This window comes from Vicugna pacos, chromosome 20, assembly GCF_048564905.1.
Source record: "Vicugna pacos chromosome 20, VicPac4, whole genome shotgun sequence".
Classification (NCBI taxonomy): Eukaryota; Metazoa; Chordata; class Mammalia; order Artiodactyla; family Camelidae; genus Vicugna; species Vicugna pacos.
The window spans coordinates 17,433,460-17,457,120 of record NC_133006.1 but is presented as its reverse complement, the minus strand read 5'-3'; the positions used below and the strand labels follow the sequence as shown (position 1 = coordinate 17,457,120).

At 50.5% G+C, this 23,661-nt stretch overlaps 1 protein-coding gene across 6 annotated transcripts in view; it reads left to right on the top strand.

Annotated features, from left to right (window-relative positions):
- Window positions 1–23,661, top strand: part of DAAM2 (dishevelled associated activator of morphogenesis 2) — a 127,928-nt gene that overhangs the window by 87,824 nt on the left and 16,443 nt on the right. For all 6 annotated transcript variants that reach the window (XM_072945063.1, XM_072945059.1, XM_072945060.1 and 3 more), the window contains exons 3-15: window positions 1,021–1,110; window positions 4,088–4,162; window positions 4,577–4,671; window positions 7,207–7,540; window positions 8,722–8,832; window positions 10,044–10,147; window positions 11,208–11,274; window positions 12,304–12,421; window positions 14,428–14,566; window positions 17,113–17,171; window positions 17,365–17,549; window positions 18,288–18,587; window positions 22,669–22,776. In XM_072945063.1, the coding sequence (XP_072801164.1) occupies window positions 1,021–1,110; window positions 4,088–4,162; window positions 4,577–4,671; window positions 7,207–7,540; window positions 8,722–8,832; window positions 10,044–10,147; window positions 11,208–11,274; window positions 12,304–12,421; window positions 14,428–14,566; window positions 17,113–17,171; window positions 17,365–17,549; window positions 18,288–18,587; window positions 22,669–22,776 (1,785 nt within the window). The remainder of the gene's footprint in view (window positions 1–1,020; window positions 1,111–4,087; window positions 4,163–4,576; window positions 4,672–7,206; window positions 7,541–8,721; window positions 8,833–10,043; window positions 10,148–11,207; window positions 11,275–12,303; window positions 12,422–14,427; window positions 14,567–17,112; window positions 17,172–17,364; window positions 17,550–18,287; window positions 18,588–22,668; window positions 22,777–23,661) is intronic.

The following is a 23,661-nucleotide window of genomic DNA, read 5'->3' as shown; positions in this document are numbered from 1 at the left end:
TTCTTAGATATTAATCTCATTATCTTTTTAGAAAATATAAAGATTGTGTAATATTATGCTTTTTATGCCTTAATATGTTTTGCTTTTATTTAAAAAAAAAAGAAAAACAACCTTACAAGAATTAAGTTGAAAAGCATGCTATGTTCCATGGCTCATTAACTATTTTTTTTTTTTGATGAGCTCTGGCATGGATCATGAATCACAGGAGAAGAATTTTCAATAAGAGAGCTTTTCAGGGGCCATTCAGCACAGCCAAACCTATAAAATCATCCCAAGCTGCCTAGAGAGTCACCCTAGGTTTGATGACATCAGAAACTTCCCATGTCTACTCTTTGGAAAGTGTGGACTAGCCCGGTGGAGCCCAGCCTTGTGTGCGCACAGCCTTCTCCTGGTGGTGGTGCGGCTGGAGGGCTGCCCCTGGCAAGCATCCCTCCGTGGGAAGCAGACCAACACCTCCCTCCTTTCCAGGAGAGTTGCCCAGATCCTTGTCCTCACTAGCTCTCCTCCTCCAAGCTGGGACCCATGCTGAGATTGGGGGAACCAGGGAATTTCTAGGGGGAAAGTCTCCAAGGACATGGAGACTTGAAGGATGGGGGCAGAGACTGGATGTGGAGACTAATTTCTTCCTTTGTTGGACTTTGATTCATGATGTTGACAGCTTAAGAAGGACAAGGGAAAGAAGGCAAGAAACTCGGGGCAAGAGGATTAAGAGCTAGCAAAGCAATGCAGGAGATGGGCAGGGAACAGGGTGCCCGGGGTAGGACTGGCCGGGGGTGAGGACAGGAAGTGATGGCAGCCTGAGTTGGGGCAGCAGGGGCTTGGGTGGATGGATGCGAGGGGATGGGAGGCTGGGGCTGTATTTCTAGACAAAGAATTGCCCTATCATATCTTAGATACTCTTTGGAGGATGCAGGCTGAGGGATTTGAGGGAAATTGAAGGAGTTGCAGTTTCCTGTAGGGCTGAATATTCTAATGTCAACCATCTCAGGGTCTCAGACATATTTCTTGTTGTCTTTGCAGGATGAACTGGATCTCACTGACAAAAACCGGGAGGCTGTGTTTGCACTGCCCCCTGAGAAGAAGTGGCAGATCTACTGCAGCAAGAAGAAGGTGCCTTCTCTGACCCCTTTCGCTGCCATCGGGGGCCCACAGCCTCCATGCTCACTCTCTCACTTAACACGTGTTCATTATACGCGGGCACTGTTTTAGATGCTGGAGGAATGACAATGACTAAATCAGGACAGGAGTAATCCCTGCACTCATGCAGCTTACGCTCAAGGAAATAGAGTTCTGTTTTTCAAAAATCCCGTAAGCAGGTACTCACTGGGTTCCAGGAGTGGTGCTGGGTCAGGGACCTGTAAGATGACAAACCTAGAGTCCCTCCCCAGGAGGGGGTGCTGCCCTGGGCCACACCTGGGGGCAGCTCTGTGGTCAGGACTCAGTCTGGGGGAAGTGAGTGATCTCTAATGGATCTTTAGCCCCCGCCCTGTCCCAGGCTGTGTCCCTGTCACCAGGCAGCATGCACGTCAGGGTCACACATTAGTCTCCGGTCTCCCCACACTTCCTCCCTCTCCTCCTCTCCTTCATTAAAAGATGTCAGTCTCCTGACTGTGGTCTCCCTAGCAGGGTGAGCCGGGCTGCAATCAGGGCTTAATTGAATTTTGTCTCCTCCCCTTGGCTTTCCCAGCGGCTGTGCTTTCTTCTCTCTTCCTCCATCTCTGTGTCTCTTCCGTCCATCTCTTTCTCTCTGCATCTCCCTTGCCTCCCTTCTATTTTAGCCCATCTATCTCTCACTGCTTTTCTTTTCTTGGCCTGCCTTCCTCCTCCTCCATCACTCTCCCCTTTTTTGGACTTGCAGCTTGTTCCTTAACTTCAGGGTGCGGGTGTTGGAGAGTTAGGGTCTTCCTGCACCTGAGGCTCAGCATTCTCCCTCCTGGGAGAGGACAGGCAGGTCTAGGGCAGTTTGGGGCTGCTTCTCCTTCATGCTCCCTAAAGCCCATTCCTGGCTCCTTTGTTCAGAAAGCCTTATTGTTCAGGATATTTGTTCCATTCCAGGCTCCATACTGAGCCAAACTGACCTTATAAAATTGGAGGTTTAGAATCATGCACTCTTCTAGAGTTGGAAGGAACTGAGAAGCAATTCAGTCTTGTGTTTTAATCTACAGAGGAGGCAGGGAAAGCATAGGGAGGCAACGGACTCACCTAGAATCACCAGCCAGTCATGGTCACAGCCCGTGGCTGCTCCGGTGCTGGAACGCAGTCTGAGACCCTGTTGTGAGATGCATGGGCTGCACACACTGCAAGCCATTGTCTAGTATACTCAATGCACATTTATTAAGCACCTGAAGAATATTATGCTCTGTGTCCAGGAGTCTCACTGTGAGGAAAGCAAGCCTTCAAAAAGCTCGAGTCATGGAAGAAAGGGAGGGAGAGAGGAGAAAATTAATTTCAGGAGTAATTTATTGTATCTCATGATACTCCAATTTCCAAATCGACTTACTCTGGAGGTCCCCAAAGTTGATGTCTTATACAGATAAAACAAAAAATTTATTAAAATATGGGGCCATCCCTCTCTACTTGCCAAACTAAATTGTTGTCATCTCCCCCCACAATTACACACCCTCTCTCTTTCCCTTGGTACTTCCTCTGTCTGTGACACCCACCTGTCTCAGCTTCAGTAATCTTTAATAGTTCAGCCCAGTCTTCTCATACCCTCCCACCCCTTCCCCGCCATGAGCCTTCTGCATTAGATGCCCCCCACCCTGCGTTCCTGTGGTCCACTGTGGACAGTCCTGCTGCCACAGAGTGCTGATCACTCTGCCTCTGGCACTGAATTATTTCATGAAAGGCAGAGACAGTGATTTTTTGTTCAGTACTTTCAGGGCAGCGTACAGTGGTTCACACATAGTAGGTGCTCATTAAATGCATACGAAATGGCTGAATGGTGAGCCAGTGAAGGCAGGGAAGTGTGTGTTTCATGAACCCTTTGTTTCTGTTTTGTGATCCCCTCTCTCAGGCAGAAGCTAGAGCATGGGGGCCTCAGTCAGGGAGATTTAGCACAGATAGCCACATGAAGTCACAAAAACCAAGTCCAGGCAGGTTTCTCACTGATCTAAAATTTGGATGTTATGAAACAAAATTGTGCAGCCAGAGTGGACAGAGCTGAGGGAGGAAGGGCAAAGTCCAGGCCGGGTGACAGGCAGGCGGACCATCAGGAAGGTTCTGGAGGAGGTACATTTTCTTGCCAATTTGAAAGCAGGAAAGTGTCAGAAGGTGGATGAGGGGAACATCCACATGGGAGGGAGACAGGGACAGGAAGGAGCAGGGTATGTGTAACTCCCAGAGGCAGATCCATTGGCTGGGGGAGAAGGCTGGGTGTTCAATCAGCATTAATGCCTATCCGACTCCCATCATTCCTGCCTCGAGGGCCGGGCCAGAGGCCTCTCATCTGGGCTCTGCCTCCCACCTGCACAGACGCCTCCTTAGTCTTTCCAAAACCCAGGGCCTTGGCAGTGTCTCTTTCCCTCTTCTGTAAAGTTCTTATCTGTTGAGCACCTCCTCTTTGCCAGGCACGGCACTGGTTGCTTTCTATTAGTGCCTCTCAAACTATCTGAAGGAAAAACCAAGGTTTTCAATTTCCAAGACTGTCACAGACCAGTCCTTGTGTCAAATGCAATGAGAATGATATTATCAGAAAAATAAAATTGGAAAAAACAGATGTACAAAATATAAGCACATATTTTCATTAGATTCAACAGACATAAAATTATATTTTATTAAATAGCCTCAGAACGGATATAACCAAGGAAAAAGAATTTATTTTTAGTTGTATATATTGTTCATTGAAAGTGTATATACCTGCGTGGATTGGGCCCATGTGTTGGCGGGTCCTGAGATTTGATGTCTGTGATTTGCATGTTGCCAAGGAAGAAATGGAAGCCTGGGGAGATTTTATAACTTCCTCAGAGTCATCAGTCTAGGCCGGGCTGGGAGATGGATCTACCTGCTGACGTGGAATGGAGCTGGGGATCCCAGACCATGGGCCTGTCTTACCAGGTGATTCATACAGCCCTTCCTCTCATTCCAGGAGCAGGAGGACCCCAACAAGCTGGCGACCAGCTGGCCTGACTATTACATCGACCGCATCAACTCCATGGCTGCGGTGAGCCTCGTGCCCCTCCTGCCCCGGCTATGCTTGGAGAGGCTTTTGGGGAGGGGGGTTGTTCCTCTCTTCTTTCCCTACACCTCACGCCCTGCTCAGTTATTCTCCAGATTTTATCATGATCCCTCCCTCCCTTGCATGACTTTAGAGTCCCCAGAACCTTTCTAACATTTATTAACCATGTGTGATTCACATAGGCTTAGGAAATAGGCTGGGCTGACCCCTCTTCCCATTTTACAGATGAGAACAGTGAAGTCTGGGACTGGAACCTGGGTATTCTCAGAGGCTGGCACTCTGTCTTTGTAACTGGTTCCTGAGACGAGGCTGACCCCTGGGTCACACCCAGGCTGGGGGTGCAGGGAGCCGGGAGACTGGCAGCCCAGCGTGACCTCTGCCCCCTCCTCCTGACCGCAGATGCAGAGTCTGTATGCATTTGATGAGGAAGAGACGGAGATGAGGAACCAAATCGTGGAAGACCTGAAGACTGCCCTCCGCACACAGCCCATGAGGTGACTCACTGCACCCCCTTCCTCACTTCCGCCCCTGTCCCTGTACCCACTTCCTGAATCTGCACTCAGTACTCTGCTCCGATCCCAGTACCCTCGGCCAAGTTCACCCTCCAGCGTCCTCTAGGGTGGACTTGACTCAGCTTCACATCCTGGCTGCCACCCTACTCCCTCTGAGGAGCTGAGACAGCCCCAGGTTGGGTGTGCTGGTGGAGGGGGAGATGAACACAAGAAAATGGAATAAGCCTCAGGTCCTGAAGGGCTATCTGAAGAGAAATCGAAGGCAAGTGCTTGTTTTATGGGAAAACATAGCAGGAGGGAGGCTGGGCCTAAGGACAGGTATGTAAGAAAGTGCTCTGAGAATGAGGGGTTCAGCCCTAGATGAGTGTAGGTGAGAAATACTCCAACCACTAGGGGGCGGTGTAGTGTCTGTGGATGAGATTTCCTCACCTAGACTTGGAGCTATGCAGGCAAGGAAGAGAGAGTGATGTCTCAGAGGCTGAAAGGGGCCTCTCGCAGCTTCCCAGGCTGCACGGTGTAAGGGTCCAAGAGGGCCAAGAGCTACAGGTTCCTCTTGTGTCTCACAACTGGCTCGTTCTGGCTTGTGGGAGCCAATTGTTAAATTTTCAGCTGTTTTGCAAGCTGGTTGTTAAACATAGATGTGATGAAAATGTAAATGACAGAAACTCATGATAAACAAATGGTATCAAAAACAAAGGTAGTAAGTACTTGAAACTTACCAATCCTTAATTACCCAATGCTGTGACTATATTTTACTGTTGTGTATACTCTTTACTGTTAAGTATGCTCCTTGAGTTTACACCCACTGTATGTGCATGGTGGAAGTATATAAATGGTGCAGCATTTCCAGCTCCATGTTCAATGACATCACACTGATAGCTTGAAGTCAGCTATGCTGGGAGTATTTTTAACATGGAAATTGGCAAACACCACAATCAGGTCTTTTTCTTTTCTTTCTCCAGAGAGCCAGTTGTCAAGGTTTACAAGCACACTTGTCTGCCTCTGGGGTGTGTGTATGTGTGTGTGTGAGGGAGGGAGAGGGAGAGATGGGCTGAGCTTTCTGCCCGGAGCTTGGAAACAAAGCCTCAAGGAGATTGGGAGCCCCCTACCCCCAATCCTGCCTGTTGCTCAGGTTGGGGAGGGGGTCTGGTACGGGAAGGGGATACAGGAAGGATGAGGAAATGAGGAAGTAGAAGGATTGAGGGGAGGTTGCCAGGTTCATCTCCCACTTCAATTTATTTTTCTTTCCCTTAATAAAATTCTGATGGCAGAAGTTACAGTCATGGTGGAAAATTTTTTGGCATACCTAAAACTGTATCAGTAGGAAAAAGTAAATAATATTTGTTTTTAACAACTTAATTTTAGAGTATATTCTATTTTTCTAGACATATTTGTGTAATCATAAAGAAATATACACAAATGTACGTAGGATCAAATGTAGTAATTATAAGTAGTGTTTCCCTCAGCTTCATTTATGATATTTCCTCAGGTCATATTAATTATTGTTCTGCTAAATCAAGGGTTTTAAGCCTTTGTGTGTGTGGATATGTTTGTGTGTGCACACCATGAATGATTTTGGCACCCAGATGAAACCTACTGACCACTTATCAGAATGATGTCTTTAAATAATAAAATAGAAATAGATAAGATTAAAAAATAAACCAATTAAGTTGAAATACAGTTACTAAATATTAAACATTTGTGAGATAGCAGTCAGTGTACTTCTTTATGCCTCAAATAGCAAATACTAACAACCACCGTAATTTTGAAGTGCTGATAAGTGGAAATGATATTTTCAGATACCTGCAACAACCATAATTTGAGATGAAAATAGCTGTGATTTTTCTGGATGACAAAGTCCCAGATTCTTCTCATGCCACTATAGATTATTGCCTAAATTTCAGTTAGAGGTTACCAAAAATAAAAGTGTAATTTTCTTTTCCCATCCAAGTTCACAGACCCCTGAATGTTAGTAATAGACCCCTTACAGGAATACAGATTCCCGGTTAAGAACCCCCTAAACTCTAATGGTTTTTTAATGTTTTCTGCTAACATTCAAGATAACTCAGATGTTTTCTTAAGGACCCCTTGAAGATCACCTTCCCCAGCCTTAATCCCTTGACTCTCATGGCCTCCCTGTGTGGAAGTCCTCCTTGTTGTCTGACTGTAATTCTCTTAATTCCCATCCTCACTGGTGAGAAGCCTTTGGGTTTAACAGTCGTGATAATTATCCTAATAACTATGACGATCAACCCTTTTACAGATACACCTTCATTGCTGTGTAACTGACAGTCAATGACATGCAAAAGCGTGGTATTTAAAATGCAAATAAGATATGAGTCTCCTATGAGGGTGAGAGGATTTTAGTGCTTTAGATAAACTTTATAAATGAACCAAGTGGCTACTGTAGGTGGGACACGGTGGTACCCAGGTAAGGGGGTGACTATTTGCAAAATGTGTGCAGAATAACATTCAAATGTAGGATACCTGTTTTGTTAATGGCTCTGGTCTGGACAGGTTTGTGACCCGCTTCATCGAGCTGGAGGGCTTGACCTGTCTGCTGAATTTCCTCCGGAGCATGGACCACGCCACCTGCGAAAGCCGCATCCACACCTCCCTCATCGGCTGCATCAAGGCTCTGATGAACAACTCCCAGGGGCGGGCGCATGTGCTGGCGCAACCTGAGGCCATCAGCACCATCGCACAGAGCCTGCGCACAGAGAACAGCAAGACCAAGGTGGCCGTGCTGGAAATTCTGGGCGCTGTGTGCCTGGTGCCCGGCGGCCACAAGAAGGTGCTGCAGGCCATGCTACACTACCAGGTGTACGCAGCAGAGCGCACGCGCTTCCAGGTGAGCAGCCTGGCGGAGGGCTCATATAAAAAGACGTCGGGGGCCTTTAAGAGATGGGGTTTGGCTGAGAAAGTGGGCTCCTCACTAGACCATAGGTTCTTTAAGGCTAGATATTGATCTGCTTCATTTCTGTGGCTCTGCATCTCCGAGCCAAGTGCCTGGCTCATACCGGGGCTCCATCACGGATGGTTGAGTTGAACACAATGGCTGGGATCAAGATTTTAGGCCCTATGCCTGGGCCAGTGCCTATGATGGGGACACTGGGGCCAGTCCTGGGAGCTCAGGCCATGCTATTCTCTTTTCTTCCCTCTGACCTGCTCCAGTAAAGCAAAGAGATAGACAGTAAGTGTAAAGTGTCTTGGTACAGAGTTCGTCTCAACAGATGGGAACTGTCATGACAAATGCTATGGTTTTCCCACCAGTACTGGCCGTTTGTTCCTTTTGTCATCAAACATTTCTAAGCACCTACTCTGTGCATAAAATAACCCCCAACTCTCTGCAGAAGATGCAAAAGAGATAAAAGGTACTGTCTACTCTGTCAAGGAGCTGGGCAGGGAATATCATCCTCCCTCCGTATCTGTTGGGGGTTGGTTTCAGGATCCCCGAGGATACCCAGATCCAAAGATGCTCAAGTCCTTCATATAAGGGTGTACAATTTGCATATAACCTATGCACATCCTCCTGTATACTTTGAATCATTTCCAGGTTACTTAACATACCTAATACAGTGTAAATGCTATGTAAATTGTTACTGGTGCACAGCAAATTCAAGTTTTGCTTCTTTGAAACTTTCTGGAATTTTTTTTTCCGAATAGCTTCAGTCCACAGTTGGTTGAATTAGTGCATGCAGAACCCCCGGATTTGGAGGGTTGACTGTAATTATGGGCTGTAAACAGCTGTAAAGTGCTGAAGCAGCATTTCAGCACTGCCCAGCAAAATAAACTACGCCCTGAAGGCCAAGAGGAGGGGAAATAGGCAGGGTTGAGACAGGTGTGGAGAGACAAAGGATGCTTCTTAAAAAGGGTGAGCTTTAGGGAAGGTCCGAGATGAGTTGGATAGAGTGGGTAGAGAGAACAGGTGGGGCTTTCTGTATAGTTGGAAAGGCAGGAGCAAAGGCAGAGAGGCTGGTCTTGTAAGGTCATGAGCCCCCTCTTCCTTTTCTGCCCCATCTTTCCCTCCAGACACTGCTGAATGAGCTGGACCGAAGTCTGGGCCGATACCGGGATGAAGTGAATCTGAAAACGGCCATCATGTCCTTCATCAACGCCGTCCTCAATGCTGGTGCTGGAGAGGTGAGGCATCTTCTCCAAGCCCTTAGTGCGCCCTGACTTTCTGGACCTGGGGAAGAGTGTGTGAGTGCTGTCTGGGGGAGTGGCAGAGGGAAGGGGCCAAGGGATCTGGTTTGTGTGGCTGTCACTGCCAACATCGTCTTCAGATCATCTTTATAACCTCTTGCCTCCTTCGCTCAGGGCCAAGAAAGAATAGCTTGTCATGAACCTTCTTGTCACTAGGGGTTTCTAGGGAACTTCTGCCTAGGTGGCATCATGCATTATGTGTGTCATGGGCAACCCCCCACTTGGCTGGCCGATGGTGGCTTAGGGCTGTGGGGATCATTTATGGAAGGAGGGCAGATGTTGGCCCTTCATTTTAGAGCTTCCTAAAGACCTGCTTCTGGACTGGTTTCTGGGCTGGCTGGTCATGCTCTTATAGAACCTGCTGTTAGGAGGTGTGACTTCTGATTTTCCTTCCTTTGGGGTCAGAATGGGATTCCCAGACAGTAAAAATAGCAACAATTGAAGAAGAACTTGAAGAACAGGTGAATTCCTCAAATTCTAAAGCAATCCGATGCCCTGGTCAGCTTCTGCTTGTTGAAGGTCAAAAGGGCAAATTAATGATCTCTGCTTTTCCCTCTTTCTGCCAGCGTCCTTTTTTTCTTTGTTTTCTTTTTGCACCCAGTCCTGATGTCCTGAGTTAGGAGAGGTGGACTGGGGGAGTTATTTGTCCCTCCAATGCTGACATCCCCTTGGCCAGTTCTAGCTATTTCTGCTGACATCATTTCTGACTAGTTGCTGACCATACCTCATCAGGTAATTTTTATGAATAAAAGTAAGTAAGAAGTAAATAATATCATGCCCGTTTTACTGATGAGGAAACTAAGTCTTCTGCAAAGTCACAAAACTAGTAAGTGACAGCAGGGATTTGAACCAAGATCTGTTTGATTCCAAAGCGTGTGCTCCATGCCACCCTTCCACACTGCTCTTTGATGCCAAAGACAAAGAGAAAACTGGTCAAGGACTTAAAGGAAGTGAGGCAAGAGAGCTAAGGGAGTAAGTAACAAGGTCAAAGGATGCCTCCTCTCACGCTTTCTTGGAGCTCTGGGACTTGACGCAGTTCCTGATGAGTTTGCTCTAGGAGATGTGGAGGGACAGTCAGGGGTCCACTGAGGACTCTTGTGGAAATCAAGACGAGCCAATGAGTCTGGTCCTCCCTCGGTGCCCCCCAGGATAATCTGGATTTCCGCCTACATCTACGGTACGAGTTCCTGATGCTGGGGATACAGCCTGTGATTGACAAACTCCGGCAGCACGAGAATGCCATCCTGGACAAGTAAGTCCCACGCCACTCGTCCGCACTGAAAATCCGTGGGGACAGTGCCTCAGTGGGGGATGGTTGGGACCTTTGTGGAGGCTGCCCTTCCACTGGAGACCACCTGCTATAACCAGCACCAATTCAGAAGCAGCTCTCCCACCCCCTTGTCCCACGTCTTGCCTGTGCCGGTGTCTGTCCTCTGCTGACCTGCCATCTCATCTCTGATGTTATAGGCAGGTGGACCCAGTAGTCCTCCACCATGGCTGTACTGCCCCCTGGGGGGGGAACATGGAAACACGCGGGACTGTTCTTTGTTTTCCAACTGGCCTGGGGTGGGGCCGCTATTAGTATTGGTTGTAGAGAGCCAGGAATGTTAAAGGCCCCGCAGCGCCCTCCTGCTCAGCAAAAAAATGCCCCACCCACAGTGCAAGCCATCAGGGCCCTTGCTGACCACAGGGCACAGTTAAGTTCCTGTGCGTCACCAGTGAGCCTCCAGTTATGCCCCGTTCATACAGGCTGCTCTATTACGTGGGTCTCAAGGGACAGAGGTGGATCCTTTGCAGTGGACTTGGGGGTGGAGTCGGGGTGGTGGGTAGAATATGAGAGACTGGCTTTGTGTGGGAACGTGGGACTGTGTGAGAACACTGGGGAAGGTAGCTGCAGGGCAGAGATCCCTGACTCGAGGTGATTTTACCCCCGGGGGACATTTGCAATGCCTGGAGACATTTTCAGTTGTTACATCTCAAAGTGGGGGTGCTGGTGGCATCTGAGGGGCAGAGACCAGAGATGCTGCTACTTATCCTACAACTCACAGACCTGCCTCCCACAACCAAAACAACCCAGCCCCAGATGTCAGTAGTGCCAGAGCTGCGAAGGCCTGTTAGGTGGCGGGACCCTGGGTTGGCCTCCCCGAGGGATTCTATGTGGGACGAGAGTGTTGACGTACAGGCAGGTTTTGCCTTGGCCTCACCCAGATAGTCTTCAGATTCAGTGAGTCGGGGGCTTGAAGGGGCTGGAACCCTCACCCAGGAGTGGCCTGGTGGTAATGTCTTCTCTCTCCGTCCCCTACCCTGTCTAGGCATTTAGACTTCTTCGAGATGGTTCGGAATGAGGATGACCTGGAGCTAGCCAGGAGGTTTGACATGGTGAGGAGACTGCAGTGGGTCCCAGGTCCTGTGCTGTGGTAGGTCCAGTGCTGGCTGGGTTCCCTGCTGGGTGCCCCCATGACCAGGTCTTGCTTCTGGAGCCCTGGCCATAGGGTGGCTCTGCTGGGCCTTACCTGGCCGGCCTCAATGCCTAGAGCATCTCGCCTGCAGGAGACTGCAACCCCTGAAGGAAAGAGAGGCAGTTCTTACACATGATTTCTCTCAAATGCCTCTCCTGGGCTGACTTTCCCTGCCCCGTCTTCCAGTAATTTTCCTGAGTCACCTCTCCCCATCACTAACCCGATCATGCTTAGCAAACAAAATCATTTCCATGTTGGCCTCGGTGACCTTGAAGTTACAAGAGCCTGCTGCTTAAATACTGTGTTAAAAAAATCCCTGTCCAAATGGAGACCTATTCTGGGTGGTGCTTCAGGAATCAGGCACCATCCCTTTGTAGTCTTACAAAAGCCCCGAATTTAAAGAGAAGAAAACTGATGTTAGTGAGGACGAGCAGCTTCCTGCCATCACACAGCTGGCAAGTGGGTCTGGGATTTGCACCCAGGTTGTGGACCTCGGCCACAGGCTCCTGCCTAGGCCCTTACTTCCTTCCCTTAGTTTGGGTCAGGAACTCTCAGCCAGGGGTGATTTTACTCCCTCTGAGGACATTTGCAATGTTGAGAGAGATTCTTAGTTGTCACAGCTGGTTTGAGGAGGATGTCACTGGCATCTGGTAGATGTAGGGCAAGGATGCTGCTGAACACCCTACCATGGACGGGTCAGCCCCCCAACAAAGAATTCTCCAGTCCAAGATGCCCACAGAGCTGAGGTTGGGGAACCCTGGTTTATGTAATTGGCACATCTCTCTCCTCCTTTTCTCTGCTCATCTTTTTCCCTGGCCCAGAGGCGGGGAAGGAAGGCTCTCCTGGGGGAGGGGGCTCAGTGGGTGGAAGCAGGGTCTCTCCTCTGTTCTCGTCCTCTGCTGTCCTTCCCCGTCATCCACATCATTCACTGCACCCTGTACTCTCTCAGGTCCACATTGATACCAAGAGTGCTTCCCAGATGTTTGAGCTGATCCACAAGAAGCTGAAACACACGGAGGCGTACCCCTGCCTGCTGTCTGTCCTGCATCACTGCCTGCAGATGCCCTGTGAGTCTCCCCACTGGCTGCTGCCCTTGGCCGGCCTGAGCCCCTGGCCCAGGACAGCTTGAGACAAGGCGTCAGGAGCTCCATGAGTTAGGGAGTCTCACCAGGTCTCCCTCTGCACCTCTTCCCAGGAGGCCAGGCCATAGGACTCAGGCCCCTCTGCTCTTTCCTTCCTCCTTGGGGTCCAGACTTCCACTGTCCCCCAGCAGAGGGGCTGAGGACTCGGCCCTGAGCAGTGCCAGCATCCTAGTCCAACAAACGAGAATTTGAGCCCTGCAAAATCAAACAGCTGACTGTCAGCTCATGGCCGGGTTGTGACCCATCTTCTGGGGGCGTTCCAAAAAGAAGTTTTGTGCCTGGAGGACTGGCACAGATGTGGAATGAATGAGCATGCTTTTTTTTTTTTAATGGTTTTTATCGACTTCTCCATCTAGCCCTTGCTGGCTCCCACCCTAACACCCTTGTTCCTGACTCACTTTATAAATACCAAATGTCAGGATCTATAGGAGCAGATGCTAAGCTCTTAAGATCCAGGTGTGCATGGTGACTGAATGTACATAATTACTAATAGCCACCCCAGCATGCAATTTGAAATGAGCTTTAACTGTACCATTTGGTGTTTAAGCTCTTAACAAAATAGAATATTTGGAAACTAGCGTGGCCGGACGTAATAGTCAACTTAGACTCTCTTTAGCAGTGGTGATGTTAGTGTTGGTAATCGAGGTGATGGGGACAACTACAATTTGTTGTTGCCAGCTCTGGGCAGGGTGTGATGGGAGGGCTACTGAGAGAGTCTCTAAAGATCAGAATGGCTTGAGTGTGTGTTATTATCTCCAATTTACAGCGGATGAACTGGAGGCTCAGTGAATCTTTACATATGAAGAAATTTTGTCTTTTGGGGGACAGAACTTTAGAAAAAACACGTTCTACTTCTGTGAGCCAGTGACCTGGCCTTTACCCTGTTTTCCTGGATGAAATATAAATGGAAAACTAGACCTCTTTGCAATGCATGTGTCAGTGGGGTGATGGAAAGGAAGATAGACACAGTGACCTGGACCAGGAAGCTCCCAATTCTCTAAAACTCAGTCCAGAATGCCTTCACAGAAGACGTGGGAAGCCTGACTTCTGCTCTGATGAGTTGCCGTGTTTGGTGCTTCACAGGCAATGTGAGTGTGTCCTTCTGTTCTGCCTCAAAATGGGGCTTTGCAGACGTGACCTTCCACCTTGTAGGCATCGTGGTTTGCCTTTGAAGGTCAGGATTGTGCTGGTTGGCCTCCCTTGGTGATCAGTAGGAAAAAAAAAAAAAACTTCAGTCAGGAACCCACGAAGAGGAGGAGCTGGTGGCTGTCACCTGAGAAGAAAGTGCATCTCCAGCCAGACTACAATTAGAGGGGCTGAGAGCAGGGCCCTGCGAGATCAGCTGTGACACACACTGCCTTTGCCTTCATGGCTCAGAGTCACCTTCACCAAGAAATCTGCCTGGATTCCATGACCACTTCGCCAGCGCCTTCTGGCCCCTTCCTAGTGCATCCCTGTAATTAGTTTCTGTTCATCTTTCTCTGTAGAACAATAGTGGCGATAATCCTAAAACCTTTTCTTTTTAAAAAATTTCCCTGGAGGCTTCATTATTCAGCCTGTAATGTTTTGGAGCAGATATACTTTCTTAAATGTGCTTTTTGAAGATAATGTAAAAAGCAATTTGCATTCCCAAGGCATAGGATGCGCAGGGTACCAACAGGGAAGAAAGGCAGTCAGGAGGCATTTCAGGGAGTCGAGAAGTGTGCCTGGAGGGTTGACACATTCGTAAAAGGTCACTTGCAGATCATCAGGAAGTGACTGGATTTGTGAATCTTCATCAGCATCTGCATTGCCTCCCCTATCAGGCTGGGAGCTTGCCAAGGGGGAGGGGACGAGCACGCCTCACCTGCCCGGGCCCTGGCGGCCAGTGTCCGGTGGGGCCCCAGGGGACTCCAGGGCTCAGTAAAGACATGATGCTTGTTTTCCCGCAGACAAGCGGAATGGCGGCTACTTCCAGCAGTGGCAGCTCCTGGACCGCATCCTCCAGCAGATTGTCCTCCAGGATGAGAGGGGCATGGATCCTGACCTGGCTCCCCTGGAGAACTTCAACGTCAAGAACATTGTCAACATGTGAGCAGGGGCCATCCATCACCTGTCTTCCTCTTCCCTGTCTCTCTCCTACTTGGGGGCCTCACCAGTGAAACCCCAGCTCCCTCTCTCAAACCCAGACACCTCCCAATGGGCCCAGAGCAACGTGGTCCAAAACTCTCTGAGATAATGGAAATGTTCCAGGTCCACACTGTCCAAATGTGGCTACTAGGCAGTTGACATGTGGCTAGTGTGAAGAAACTGAATTTTAAATTTTATTTCATTTTAATTAAACTCAAGTAGCCACGTGACATATGACTGGTGACCACCATATTGGATAGCATAGGTTTATAGGAGATGAATTCAACTGCCATCGATCCATTGCATGGGGTGAATAGAGGGGGAATTAAACATATGAACATGGAGGAAGAGTCAGCAAACCACGGCCTGTGGGCAAACCCCAGTCCTCCAGCTTGTTCTGTGTGGTCCATGAGTAAGAATGGTTTTACATTTTAAAAGTTGTTAAAAACAGACAGGAATATGCAACAGACTGTACATAGTATATGAAATCTAAAATACTGACTCTGGCCCTTTAGGGAAAGTTTGCCAACCACTGAAGACAGAACGTGACAATTTAATTATGAGGCTGTTGGACAAGGATGTCAGAGCCTAAGGTCCCTGGCTTATCTCTGGCTGACCCTGGGTAGAGTGAGACACTGAGAAATGAGTTTAAAGTCATGTCAGTTAATAATCAGGCCTCATGTTCACACACTGATTTCTAATTTTAAACTTCTACTTTTTCAGTAGAAGTCTGAGTCAGTTGCCCTTAAGGAGACAGATTGGCTCTCAGTGATTCATTGCAAAGCCAAGTAGAAATGATTTTTGAACTGTTCCCACTGCTGTTTTCATTCACACAAATAGCCGGGTGTTGGTGGAGTAACAATCCTAACTGGTGTGTGGGACAAGCACAACCAGCAAAGTAATCAAAATGCAGCTTGGTTTTTACCTTCTCCTAATTATTTACACTGCTTAGTGGGGAAGCTTTCCCTCTGCCAGAGGATGGCACCTCCCCGGGTGCAATGAAGCTTTGCTGCTGCTTGGGCATTGGGGGTCCTCAGCTCATTTTCAGCCAACAACCCGGCCACCAGTCTGGCAGCAGAAGACTCGTCTCAGATGTGAATCAACATTCTAGATTGGAAGTTGCAGCAGGAAGGGGTGTGTGTGTGTGTGTGTGTGTGTGTGTGAGAGATGGTTAGCTTTTTCATTTCTAGCCCCTTTTACCCACCTTTCCCTCTAACTAACCATTTTCTTACCCCCACCACAGGCAGTGTGGGGGCAGCAAGGAGAAAGGAAAAGGCCTCACCTGATCAGATAACTTAGTAAAGCAGCTCCCTGTCCTCTGGGCTTGGCACAAGGGTAAAGACGTGACAGGTATTCCTGAGATCTTCAGAAGTTCCTTGCTGGGAGCCTCTCACAACAAAACCCTGGTCACTGGCCATGCAGGTTTTTCTTTCCTCCCCCAAGGCCTGCCGGGTACCATCCCTCCCATCAGCTCCAGAACTGGCAGTACAATACACGTAGACTTACACTGTGTGTAAGTGTCCAGTTTTCTGCCAGGTGAACTTTTTGGATGGGACTTAAAATAGCTTCAGCCTCATTCTTGCTCCGCGATGCTTACCTCTGGCCCATGAGAAACCTTTATACCATCTCTCATACTGACAAATCCTTGGGATGCCATGGGCCCCAGCCCACCATGCCTCCCTCCCAGTGTCAGGGAACATGGGTCAAACTCTGAGTAGGTGCTAAGAAGTCACTTCACTAGGTGGTGGTGAAGGAGGTGGCACCCTGGGGAGGATGCGATGGCTTGCGCCAAAGAAATCTCGTCACCAGTCATTTCCCCCCTTGTGCTGTGTCCCCTCTTTATGTCCTTGGTCTGGTTACGGAGGCCAAGGGTCCTGGATCTACCTCCTCCATGCTTTCAGATTTACAAAAGAAATGGTTCCTGGGGTCTCACTTTGGAATTTCACCTCTCCCATGCTTGGTGCCTAGGTAGAAGTTTCATTTTACCCCCATGCAATGAGAGTTTGACAAGAATGAGGACTTCCTCTGATTTCGACGCCCCCCTCTTCACCCTCCACACACTCGCTGTGGTTGCTGGGGTGGCTGATTTCTCTTACCCTCACACAGTGGTCCTTGGAAGTCTGGACCACTGGAAGGGTGATACTTTCATCTCTCTCAGATGCAAAAGCCTGTTTTTACCAAGGGGTGTGAATCATTGTACAACTCAGGGAAGCCTGAGATTTAGTCCTGGTCCTACCTTGAGTTAGCTGTCGTCTCCTCCTCAGGTCTCAGGAGCTTCGACTGTATCACAAGGGGTTGGATTGTAAAGGTCCTTTCAGCTTTCTCAGTCCACAGAGAGAGATGTAATGAGAACTGGTCAGGGATGGGACCTGGACAGACAGCTGGAGTCCTTGGTATGGGTGGACAGACTGGAGATCAGGGTGCCAGTGTGAGGCAGAGGAAGATGACGTGTCTTCTGGGAAGCTGTGAGTTCACAGTCAGCGAACCCTCTCTCCACTCCCCACCAGGCTCATCAACGAGAACGAAGTGAAACAGTGGCGAGACCAGGCGGAGAAGTTCCGGAAAGGTGAGGGGCTCCGCCTGAACCCGCTCCCCACTCCACACCCTTCCCCTGTCCAGCACCGAGCCCCACCGCCTCCTTCACATCCTCTCTCCAGCCCTGAGCCCCACCGCCTCCTTCACATCCTCTCTCCAGTCCCGGACCCACCTCCTCCTTCACACCCCTCTGCCCATCTCCCCCTGCCCCACCCCCACCCCAGAACACACGGAGCTGGTGAGCAGGCTGGAGAGGAAGGAGAGGGAATGTGAGACCAAGACGTTGGAGAAGGAAGAAATGATGCGGACGCTGAATAAGATGAAGGACAAGCTGGCCCGAGAGTCCCAGGAGCTGCGCCAGGCTCGGGGACAAGTGGCCGAGCTGGTGGCCCAGCTCACTGAAATCTCAGTACGTGCGCTGCCTCATCCTGTCCGCTTACACAATTGAGCTGAGACCTTGGGGTAGGATGGGACGAGCAGATGTGAGGAGGGGCCAGGGACCCCAGGATGGAGGAGAAGAGAGAGAGGGTCCTCAGGCCAGGATGGAGGGGACCCCTGAGGCTGTAGGGGTGACACCTTTGTGTTAATTAGAGAAAAACAGTGCCCCTTCCTCTGGGTGACACTGTCCCAGGAAACATACTGTGAAAAGCAGAGAGCAGATGGGGCTTTTTTTTTTCTTTTTGTGGGAGGAGGTAATCAGGTTTATTTATTTTTATTTATTTAATTAGGTTTATTTATTTTTAATTATTTATGCTTTAGTGGAGGTACTGGGGATCAAACCCAGGACCTCGTGCATGCTCTGCATGTGCCCTACCACTGAGCTGTACCCTCCCCTAAGGTGGGATTGGACTCCCCTCCCCGTCTTGGGTGGATGCCCTTGTGCAGGCCTGTCTGTGTCAGCCCTGCTGTGCGATGACTACGACTTTGTCCACTGTCTGTGTCTGTGTGGTTGACCTGTGTGTGTGTCTGGGTGTTGGATGTTCAGGGTGCAGAGAGAGAAAACGGGGCTAAATGTATGAGAGAGGTGAGAACAGGCTCTAGGGTCCAGTCCAGGTGGAGAGTAAGCCTCGGGGAAGACAGGTGGGAGGAGGCTTGAAAGGATCCCTGTTGATGGCTCTGTCTTTTTGATTTCTCTGTCTCTCCACAGACAGGACCTGTATCGTCCCCACCTCCCCCTGGGGGCCCACTTACCTTGTCTTCCTCCATGACAACCCACGACCTGCCTCCCCCCCCGCCCCCTCTACCATTCACCTGCTGCCCCCCACCGCCACCGCCCCCCCTGCCCCCCGGGGGGCCTCCCACTCCCCCCGGCGCCCCACCTTGCTTCAACATGGGCCTGCCTCTCCCCGCGGACCCCTTCCCCAGCAGTGATATCCCACTCAGGAAGAAGTGTGTCCCCCAGCCTTCCCACCCACTCAAGTCCTTCAACTGGGTCAAGCTGAATGAGGTGAGTAACAAGGAAGAGGTCAGTGGATTCATCCTCCTACAGCCAGTGGCAGTCAGACTGACAGCCCACTGTTTGCGAATCTCCACCTTGGGTGCTTTCTTTGGTGGAGTAAGTGGCTGCAGAAAGCGGGGTTGCCGATGCCAGGCTGTCTGTTGGGAAGGCTGTCTACACTGGGAGGAGGTGGCTTGGCATGTGGAAATGCTCACATTGGCAAAGCCACTTAGAAATGGGATGTATGTGTGCGCTGAGGCTCACTGGAGTAACACAGGGCCAAGCAGGGGTGCTTTTTAGACAAGGGCTTGGCTAGAATGTTAGGGATAGAGTTGGTCTGAGGAATGTGTAACTAAAGATCTTGGGTCAGGGTCTAGGGATGGTAAAGATCAGGGCAATGCGTACAAAGGACTGAAATGAGGCGGCCATGGCAGGGTAACAGGGCAAGGGCAATGAAGACTGGTAGCAAGATTTAGCCATTTTGGCATCCTCCCAGGGAAGAGTACTTACACTGCCTACTTTTCTAGACTGTTCATTGTGAGAGGCCTCATGAATATTAACCACTAAGGATCACGGATCCCAGGCTTACGTGTGGGAATTGATTCCTGCACTGGATTCTCATGAGCCTAGAGTAGAGAAGCCCTGGGTCACGTTGGACTCCCTAGTAACTGAAGGCCAGCTCCAGCCTGAGCCAAGCCCTGCTCTGACTCTATACTGTGTTCTCTTAAGAGGACCAGTGGCTTTATCACTGAAGTAAATAGATACAAGGGAACTGGCTTCGGTTAGCCTGACCCGCACTCACACGGTTTGGAGCTGGGACTAATGGCTGCCCTCCAACCTTGCTGTACGGACCAGTGGACTAACTTTTGGGGAATTCATAACTATACCAGTCTGTGTGAGCTGAAGTTAGCTCACAGGTAGATTAAGTGGAAGGAGACACGGGCTGCTAAGCAGGTGGTCAGCTGCGTGCTAGGTGCCTTCTCCTAATGGGAGACCAGCGAGCTGGTCAGTGCGAGGTCGGCTTTGTGTAAAGCTTTCTGCTGGGAGTTGTGACAGATAATAATGAAAGGTGAGGCATAACGTTGCCCGGAAAGAGCTTTGGATCTGGCAAATTAGGAAGTGTGTCCAAGGAAACACCTGGAGATCCTGGGATGGATTGAAGGAGAGGTTCTAATCTCTAACCAAATCAGGTTTGGCTCTGATTAACTGTGATCTGCAGAATCATTCATTTTGTCTGTACCTGTTTGCTTGTCTTCAAGATAATCTCTGATTCCTCCCACCTCTGGCTGTATCATCTAAGTGGGGCGGCAGCATGAATACAGCCCATTCATTATCCCCTGGGCCTCTGATCACATCTCTAATCTGAGTTATTCAGATTGTAGAGCCACCTGTTAGCAGCGTTTTGAAGTCACGTTGTTAGTTTGTGACAACTGCATTGCATAGTTGTGCCCCATGGGTGCTTCTCTGCGGTCGCTGGGCCAGAAAGGCCAGCTGCCTACAAGCAGGCAGACAGCTCTACAGAACCGAAGGCCGTAGGCTGTGTATTGTGTAATTTTCGTTGTTGATGATCAGGAATAATAATTTCAAATTGTGGTTAAAAAAGAAATAATGCTTTTTGCCTCCTGAGTGTACACCTTAGAACCTGAGGTTTTCAACACGTCTTGAAGGGTTAATGAAGCACCTCAACCACTAAGACGCACCGTTAAGGGAGACAGACAAGGCACCCACTGTTTTTGTAATATTTTTGTTCTAAAGAACTCTGTGGTTAGAATTTTCTCTGGGGTCCAGTGATAATAAAGCCTGTATCGGTCCCTCAGGGACCCAGAGCCAGGCTAAGCCTCATTCCCAGTCTGGGAAGCACGGGCTTGACGGGACGCGCAGCGCGGGCGCTTGCCGGCGCTGTCCACAGCGGGGGCGGGGGGCGGGCGCCGAGCCGTGTCTGTGAGCCTGTGAGCCCTGCCCCAGGGTTTTAGGTGCCAGGCCAAGTTCAGGTTATTTCCTCCTTTGGGCTTCAGTTTCCCAGTCTGTAAAGTGGGGGTAATGACCACAGCCACATCAAAGGATTGTTGTGAGGACTGACTTAATGCATACAAAGTACCGGGAACAGTGACTGACACACAGAACGCCTTAATAACAATAATATTAGGTTAGTTGTTATTAGTGGCACCGCCCTGTGTGCTCCCAGTACATTAGCTCACTTCATCCTAACTTCAACTCAGTCTGGGAAGCATGACTGAGACTTGGTTTCCTTTCATGAGATGAGGGGAGAGAAGTGTACCCCTCCACTGGCCCCCAGCCCCCCTTAGTGACCGGGCCAGGGGGGACCTCAATCTGACCCCAAATGCTCGAGGAGGGAAACATAATGACATGTTTTTGAGAAAGATTTCCCTGGCCTGTGAAGTTTGTCTCTAGGGGAGCAGAAGCCCCAGGAATCCACACTGAGAGTGGCGGAGTCTTGGCCAGAGTGATGTAAAAATTAAATTCGAGAATAATTGTACGAGGGGCGGGCGCATCAGGTGACTTGGTGACGGTTAGGACGTGATGGGGACGAGGAATGACGTGCTGCTCTCGGGCTCCAGACCTCAGCTGCCCCCCCCCCATGAAGAGTCCCAAGTCCTCCTGGCGAACACACGTTGGGGAGGGAGAATTTGGGAAGCAGTCAGGGGAGCCTGGCTCCTCCGTCCGTCCTCATGGGAAGCTCTTCCCCATGTTGACCGTCAGCTCTGTGCTTCCAGCGCCACCAAGAATAAGAGCAGAGGGAAGCTTCACCTCTGGGCCTCCCCCACCCCTGCCGCCCACCCCAGGCCTGAATTCAGGTGGCAGATGAGTCAAGGTGGCCCTCCTGGGCCTTCCCCAATTAAATTCCCCTTCCCATCTTCTCTCTGCCTCCCACGTACCCCTTCCAGGAGCTGGGCTCCTCTCCCTGGTCCCCTCCCTTACCCCACGCGTGCTCCTGTGCACACACGTGTGCGCACACACAGGGGTTGTTTCTGCCATGAAAAGAATGCGTCTGTGTTGGGCTTGGCCAATTGCCTGTATCCCTTGCTGCTCAGAGCTTCCCAGCCCGGCATTCCACAAGAGGGTCCCTGGCCTGAGGAAGGCCGCAGGAATGTCCCCACCCCCCTGCTCTGGCCTAGCCTCCCCTTTCCAGAGTTTAAGAAAACAGAAGTGAGCGAAAGGTATGCTTCTCTCTCCAAGCCGTGTGGAGGGGGACCTGGAGGGCCGAGGAGGCAGAGGGAGGTGGGAGGTTCCATTTTAAAGGACAGCAAAACTCGGATGAGGTGAGGATTCCTGGGAGGGGGACTCTCCTCTCGGCCTTCTAAGCTGTTACTGGGGTGTTACAGGACCACTAGGGCGTGGCTAAGAGCTCTTCCCCAGATCCCTGGTCGGGGGTGGGGGGCTTCAGAGCAGGGGTCCTGCACAGAGGCAGGCAGTGCCTCTGCTGAGAGACCTGGGAACGTAACCCCTGGGCCCATTCCCATCAGGAGGTATGCGGGCCCTTCCCTGCCTGACCAGAGGGCACTTGCAGCAGAGTCTTGCTGGCTTGGGCACCCAACAAAAGGGCCAGGATATCCCAGCCTTTGGCATTTGTCCAATTTCTGGGAATCTGGGAACATGAGAGGAAGACCCCTGGGAGTGAAAATGACCAGATACAGGAAATACAGTCAGCACCGAGGATTTGAGGGTCCCAAGTCTGTGTGGGCACCCTTCTCCCCGTGATTCCAGCCAACCCCGGCCTTCAGGGAACGCGCTCTGAGAACACTGGGTTGGTTAGTTTTTTCTGGAAGGGGTTTCATGCCCCCTTGCATACTCGCCCGCCCACCACTCCAGCTGGTCTCTGGAACATGCTTACGTGCGGCCCTGTGCGAAGGGGAGGAGAGGGAGGTTATCTCTGGCCTCTACCCTGGGGCAGGGTATTGAGGAGACGGGTGGAGGTTAGCGGGGAGGAATCAACCCCTTTCTGAAGACCCGAGAGCCTGGCTGCTGGCGTCCGCGCAGCTGGGACACAGGTGGGGTAGGGACGCGTCGACGTCTCCATAATGAAGGAGTTGGGTCAACCATGGGGTCTCCTCCCTTCCCTGCATCTTAGGAACGTGTCCCTGGCACCGTATGGAATGAGATTGATGACATGCAGGTATTTCGGATTCTGGACCTAGAGGACTTTGAAAAAATGTTTTCAGCTTATCAGAGGCACCAGGTAAGACCCTACCCCCTCCAGCGTCTTGAGTCCTGACTTCGTCTTGACTTCACATGCACCCTTGAACTCCACCCTCAGCCCCTCTCTCCCTCCCTCCCTTCCACCTGGACTGAATGATTTTATTCTTTATCAGGCACCCTGTTCTTGCTGGGACGTAGATAAGAATTGGGGTGCAGTGCACAGGGGGAGATATCCGATTGTATTAGTTTGTATTTACACATCAAGTGATGCAAGGGTATCTTGCCCATTTCTCCCTTTGGTCCTGGAGCGCTGAGGTGGGGTGGCTGGGTTTGGCCACGCTGACCTTGCTCTTTCTTTGGCCCCAGGACCTAGGAACTATACTTAGAAGGCATAACTTTTCAGCCACGTCCTCCACTACATTCTCATCTCCCAGTACCCTCATGAGTCAGTCGAGTGGAGGATGCTAATGTTTCACAGAAGGTGGAGTTGCTTCTGGTCCCGTTGGGGTTGAGGCAGGGGCCGGGCAGGCCAGGAGGGGCTTCGGGCTTGGCTTTGCAGATGCTGAGCACCCAGGCTGACCAGTAAGCCTGCTCTTCCCGTGGCAGGAGGGGAGTAGGGTTGGTGGCAGAACACAGGGCATTCCCAAGGCAGCACCTGCTGGGCTGGCCAAAAATGTCGATCCTCCTGTCTCATCCTCCGGTGAATGGGAGGGCCCAGGAGTCTGCATTGCGGGCCTGGCGGCCTTCCTCCCACGTGCAGTTTGGGCATGGCCAGCCCTGAGGCCTCAGGGCGTTTGCGCTCTCTTTGCCCCGCCTCCTGGGGGGGCGGTTCCTCTCTGGTTGTACTATTTTCTTCTGTGTTTTCTCCGCTGGGCCCAGGGCTCCGGCCCTGAGGGCTTCCCCGGATGCCTGTGCCCTCCCGGAC